We start from the raw sequence: 6,773 nt of genomic DNA on the forward strand, positions 1-6,773 counted from the left end.
AAAAAAAAAAAAAAAGTAGTGTTATTCCTTAAAAACAGTGGCTTCATGAGAAGAATGCTTCCATAGATGTTTTATAATATGTAGAGTATTCAAGTGTAATGTCCTCATGAACTACATGTGACGGGCTTCAATGTCTTCGGACATTAATAAGAATCATGCAAGCCAAGGCATAATAAGAATTCATACATTTGAGCTTATCATCCTAAAATATAAGGGGAACTTCAAAAAGTTTGTGGTAAAATTCTACTCATTCCATTTTTCCATGAATGTTTTAAGGCCCCCTTATACTTTCTCGAGATGTCATATAGTAAGTCCAATGAACCTGACGTCACCATATTGTGAGGAAACCCAAGCTAGTCACATACATGGAGATGGTGACGTTTAGCCAGCCATCACAGCTGAGGCACTAGTCCTGTACGTTCTCACCCAAGCAGACACCATGTGGAATCGTGCAGCTGAGCCCAGAATCAAATGGTTTAAGTCATTATATTGTGGGGTGGCTTATTATACAATAAGGAATCCTGGTGGTGCTGTGGGCTAGGCAATGGACTGCTAAGATTAAGGCCAGACGTTCAAAACCATCAACTGTTCCACAGAAGAAAAATGAGGCTGCCTGCTTTGGTAAAGATTTACAGTCTCAGAAACCCTATATGGGGTTGTTGTTATGGTAAAGATTTATGGTCTCAGATACCCTATAGAGGGTTGTTCTGAGTCGTAATCCACTTGATGGCAATCAGTTTGCTTTTGGTGTGCAACAGATAAACAAAACAGACAGTGATAGAAGTCTGACAAATCAATTCGGTATTTTTAACAAGGAAAAGTATTATTTATTATTTTTGTGTGCCGTAGAGTCAATTCCAACTCATAGCAATCCTACAGAACAAAGTACAACTGATCCATAGTCTTTCCGACTCACAGCGAGACTGCACAGGGTTTCCAAGGAATGGCTGGTTTATATGTAACCTAAATTTCATATTCATAAATTGCTACATGTACTTCATTCTGATTTTATACAATTTTTTATGTTTAATCCTTTAATTACCTTAATTTTAGAGACTTCTTCCTGTGTTTTGGTTTTAAGTTGCGCTGGAGGTGAAACAGTAGCTTGTATTTGAGGAGACTGGAATTTTGACCTACTTTTAGGTGGTTGCTCTTCAAATTCCTGACTGAATCCTTCAGGAAGTGCATCTTAAAAGAAATTGTGTAAAAATAAACATGCAAATGATACATAATCTACAAATATTTGTTAGGCAGACATATAAACATGAACAAAACAAGCCAAGTTAATGAACACATAAAGAAATATAAAGAGCAAATACAAATATATTCAATATCACTAGTAACTAGTGATGTATAAATCATTAGAGAAGTTAGAATATTAAAAACTGAAATACTGGTATGCTATTTTTTGTTTGCAGTCCTGCTAACCACAAGGTTAGTGGTTCAAACCCACCAGTCACTCCTTGGAAACTATATATACGGTCACTATGAGTTGGAATCAACTTGGCAGCACTCAACAACAACAACAACAACAACAAGAAGGGTTATTGTCTACCCAGCTGACAAATATTAAGAGGAAACGCATTATATAATATAAGAGGGAGGGGTGACAGACAATTTAATTTACTGTTAGAAAAAGGATAAACAGTAAAATCCTTTCTAGAAAGCAATTTGGCAACGTGTGTCAAGAATCTTAAAAATGTTTATATCCTTTGATCTACTGCTTTCATTTCCAAACGTCTGTCTCAATTAAATAATTTCAAAGATGAATAAAGCTTTACATATAAAAATGGTCACTACAACATTATTCTCAGAGTGAGAAATCAGAGGCTAAATAGATGCTTAATAATAGGAAATTGTTCATTAAATTACTGTAGAGCCGTAATACAAATTTTATTGTTGTTAAGCGCTCTCAAGTGCAATTCCAACTCATAGCAACCCTGTAGAGGGTTTCAAAGGAGGGCTGGTGAGTTTTGAACCACCAACCTTGCTGTGCAAACGGACCATGTGATCCAGTGCTTATCCACCAGCGCCACACCATGACTCCATAATATAAAGTGTTGTTGTTAAGTGCCATTTAGTTGGTACTGATTCATAGCAGCCCTGTATACGATTTCCAAGAAGCAGCTGGTGAGCTTGAACCACCGACCTTGTAGTCCAGTGCATTAACCCACAGCACCACATAAATACTACACTGTTATTTTAATGGCACTCGTATTTATAAAATTTTTTTCCATGATAGGCAAAAATGGTTATAGGTTAATGAAAAAGCAAAATATAAGCAGCATAGGTTGAAAAAATAGAGCAACTGGCTAGAAATAATGTGATGGTAGTTTTCTGTGATTGGTAGGGCTACCAATAATTTTTACTTTCTTTATATTTTCCTGGATCTTAATCACTAATCTTAAGAATGCATTAGTTCCATAGTTAGAGAAAAACAAAAACAAAAATGCTATAACTTTGAAACCACCACCAAAAACAAAACAAAGTAACAAACTACCACAGAAACATCTAAAACACCAAGCTATCCTTGGCATATGCATATATACACAAGCCCCTTATTCTCAAATTGTTTCTCATATGCTGTAAATTTCAAACAGATGATTTTATTTTATGTTTTCCAAATTTCCTTTAGCAGTGGCTACTAATGTCTTCTATGTTTGTTGTACCCTATTGTTGGTATTCTAGTCTACTTCCATGTGTACATATAATAGCTAAATAGAAGAAAGGTAGAGAGAAATTCTCTCAATTCCCTCTTAGATACAGTAGGTCAAATGCCACTCAATTAAATGAAACAAACATTTATTGTTTGCCTACTAGGTGACGGTCATTGTGTAAGTAAGATTTCTCTATAAAGCAATGTTCTAATCCTAGCTCACTAATCTCAAACTTTTGATAAATTCTAGTTACCTAAAGCAAAAGATGACGCTTTCTGCTCCCTCAAAGATTTATAGCCTTGGAAACCCTATGCAGGGTTGCTATGAGTTGGAACTGACTCAATTGCATTTAACAACAAACCAACAGAACACTTTGATTTCTGTCACAATACAAGGATATTGAAAAATGGTCTGAACTTAAACATATTATCTAACATTTAGTTTAGGTCCAGCTTCTTACTATTATAAACATCCTTTAAAATAAATCTTTCCAAAAAAAGAGTAATCCAATACAATTTGATGAACTTTACCTATGCTTATGGATGTAGTAGCTCAAAAAAGGGAACAAATCTTTACAGCAATGATCACTCCCAATCCCTCGGTTGACAGGGTTGGGCAATTTAAGACACCGACTACCCAAAATAGGGGTAAGGGGCTGCAAAGGGAAGAAGTGACTGGCTTACAAGCTTTCAAGAGGGACCCTAGTTACAGACAGGGCGGGGGAAGGTAGAATCTCCACTGAATGGTTTCCAATATGTTGGGACAGGGCTAATGAAAGGAGATAGGGATAAGACTCTCGTGGTACAATAGTGAATAATTACTCTCAGCACTGTCTGAGGGTAGGAAATGTAAAGGTAGATATTTTGTAACAAATGGAGGGGACTGACTGATTTTTCCGTCCAGGAGCAGAGGTCCCAGGAACCATCAAGTGAGAAGAGCGGAGTGCGGGACCCTACCCAGAAAAGCAGTGATGCTGGAAATGGAGGCAGAGACGACGACGTGACAGATGGAGCGGCTTGGGGACACTGGACTCAGAGAGGGAGAGGGGCTGGTTGCTGATGGCTGGGTGGAAGGCCTGTGGGGTACACCCTTTGGCTGTTTGATGATGCATGGTAGGGATTGTAATCATTGCAATGAAATAAAATACGATAGGATGAATGTAAAACTGATATTCTCCCATGTAAACCCAAATAATTCACAATAAAAAAAATAAATCTTTCCATGTCTTAATTATTTCATTAAGATAAAATTTAAAAAGTAGAAATGTTGGTTTACATACACATACTGCTTAAGTATCCTCCAGAAAGGCTGACTATGTTCCTAACATTTGTGTTCCTAACAGCAGTGTGTAAGCCTTTTTTCCCAGAGGATTAGTGATTTTCTCAGTCTTATGTCTACCAATTGGACATGAATGAGGAGACAGAGGATGAGGGAGAGAATGCAGACAACTCATAAGAAGAGTAGTTTGTGTTCCCTGACTAGTTAGAATTTCTGTGAGCTATGAAAAAGATTAGAGTGGCAGTATCTACCTTAGCGACTATTTAGATAAGGCTTCTACTCAAGAGAGAACTGGAGATTCTAGTGCTTGCTTACTCTGGACACATCATCAGGAAAGTCTAATAGCTGGAAAAGGTCATTATATTTGGTAAAGTGGAAGGTCAACAAAGACATGGTGAGATGGACTGATACCATAACCACAACAATGAACTCAAGAATACCAGTGATCATGAAGATGTGAAGGACCAGGCAGTTTCATTCCGTTATTCGTAGCACTGTTATGAGTTGCAGCCAAATCCATGACAACTAGAGCCATGATGGTGGTGGTGTTATGTGTTGTGGAGTTGGTTCCGACTCTGAGTAACCCTGTATAGAGTTTCCAAGGTGGTAAATCTTTACGGGAGCAGAAAGCCTCATTTTAATAGCCTACTTCCTTTTGGTCATTTATTTCATCTTCACTGTTCAGGATCCTTAAGTTTCATAAAAAGATCTTTACTTTTCCCACTCTTTGGTTGGCTTATCATACTACAAAGGGGCTTCAAAAAGTTCTGGGAAAAACTTCATTATTTTTTAATTCCATTTTTTCCACAAACTTTTTGAATATTTCTCATTTGTGACAGGATCCTTAATCAGTCACAGAAGGTATTTGTACTACAGGTTATTGCAAAGATTGCAATCCGATCCTCTTTATCAATTATTATCTATCCTTAACTGAGTTATTGCTATATATTTTCTGAACCAAAAACCAGGAGACAAAGCCTAATAAGTTTCAGGGACACCATTATAAGGACGAAGAAATAGATGGTCTACTGGGTCCTACACCTATCCAAGAAAACCTTGCACATGTATGGCTAATTCATCTATATTCCAATGGTTTATAGAAATAGAAATTTCAATTGTCCTGGCATTGTTGCTGTTGTTAAGTGCCGTGGATTTGGTTCAGACTCATAAGCAACCCTATGTTGGGTTTCTGAGGACTAGCTGGTGAGTTTGAACCAATGACCTTGCAGTGCAAATCAACCTTGAGGTTGACTGCTTATCCTATGGCGCCACACCAGGAATTATAGTATTTAAAAAAAAAAAAAAAAAGGAGGGTGGTGCGAAGCAGTATATAAATGCAATATATCTAGTATTCCAGATATATCAGCTTCTCTATTAATCAAGTTGAAAAATTTAAGAATTGTATTACATGCACTATAAAGTGACTATTAACAACTAAAAGCAACACAAAAATGTATAGTTTTTTCTTGCATAGATCACAACTCCTAAAGAGAATTTACTCAAAAGAACAGAAGAAGTTAAAAACATTAAAAAATTACGTGAAATCCAAAGCTCGATAAAAATGCTGAAACCATTTCAAAAGGTTTTAGAAATTGAAAAGAAAGGTATGGCAGTACTGCTTACCATCTGAAAGGTTTAAGCAGAGCCAATCCAAGGCAGAATGGAGATCACCTCCATGTAAGAGGGTGTTAGTCATGGCGTCTTCAATGTCCTTAGTTTTAAACGAAAATGCTTGTAAAGCCATGTATAAATCCTATAAAACGAAAATGGAGAAAAGTCAACTTGTTAATTTTCTATTCTATCATTACTAATTTTATTCTCTTTTTATTATTGTTTTAAAATAATATTTTACTGTGTTTTCAGTAAAAGTTTACACAGCAAATTAGGCTCCCATTTAACAATACTACACAAAATGTTCAGTGACATCAGCTACATTTTTTATATTGGGTCCACATTCTCATCAGTTCTGTTCTGTATGGTTTATTTTCAGTAATCTGGTTTCCCTGATCCTTTGCCCCTTCTTTTTTTTTTCCTTTGGAATAATTATTTACCATTTGGTCTTATATAGATGAGATTTAAAGATGCACAGTACTCATGGGTAAGCACTTCCATTTATTTTAACTTAGAGACTTTGAGACAAATTATCATTTCCCAAAAATATCTTTTTTTTCCCCAGTGAGAAGAATTAAATGTGCTGTCTGTATTGAAAATTTGATAACTACAGATAACTAAAAAGAACCAAACGAAACCATTTATATTCATACTACCCAAAGATACGGTTTACAGTATAGTTGTTTACGTTGTCATTTTAATATGAATCTTAAAAAACAAACAAATTTCATTTACATTATAACAAGGATCTTCCCAAGTTATTGGAAATGCCTCATCATCACTTTCAGTAGTTACACGATAGATACTCCATTGGGTAGCTATACCACAATTTAAACACTTTCCTATTATTGACCACTTAGAATATTCTTTTTAAATTATATACAGTGCTGTATTATACATACAGGAAAAGCATTTTAATGTTCTTTCTAAAGCACTTTAATGTTCTTTCAAAAGCACGATCTTTATTCAGGTTGTCCTTGTTAAGTGTTGCTCAGTTGGTTTGACTCAGTGACCCTATATAAGGTTTCCAAGTCTGGAAATCTTTATGGGAACAGAAAGCCTTATCTTTCTCCTGCAGAGCAGCTGATGGACCTTGAAATGCTGAGTTTGTGGTCAGCAGCACAGTGCTTATCCTATAAAGCCACTGTGCTCCCTTAGGTTGATAGAACTTAAAACCAGACTCTGCTTGCTCTTCTATATTTACTAATGAATGCATTTTTTAAAAAA

At 36.0% G+C, this 6,773-nt stretch overlaps 1 protein-coding gene across 1 annotated transcript in view; it reads right to left on the minus strand.

Moving 5' to 3' along the window:
• DHX29 (DEAH (Asp-Glu-Ala-His) box polypeptide 29) overlaps window positions 1-6,773 on the minus strand; it is a 91,946-nt gene that overhangs the window by 56,889 nt on the left and 28,284 nt on the right. The window contains exons 4-5 of the mRNA XM_006874638.1: window positions 5,559-5,688; window positions 1,043-1,188 (exon numbers count right to left, since the gene is read on the minus strand). Of these exons, the coding sequence (XP_006874700.1) occupies window positions 1,043-1,188; window positions 5,559-5,688 (276 nt within the window). The remainder of the gene's footprint in view (window positions 1-1,042; window positions 1,189-5,558; window positions 5,689-6,773) is intronic.

The sequence above is a fragment of the Chrysochloris asiatica genome, unplaced genomic scaffold (genome assembly GCF_000296735.1).
Source record: "Chrysochloris asiatica unplaced genomic scaffold, ChrAsi1.0 scaffold00291, whole genome shotgun sequence".
NCBI lineage: Eukaryota > Metazoa > Chordata > Mammalia > Afrosoricida > Chrysochloridae > Chrysochloris > Chrysochloris asiatica.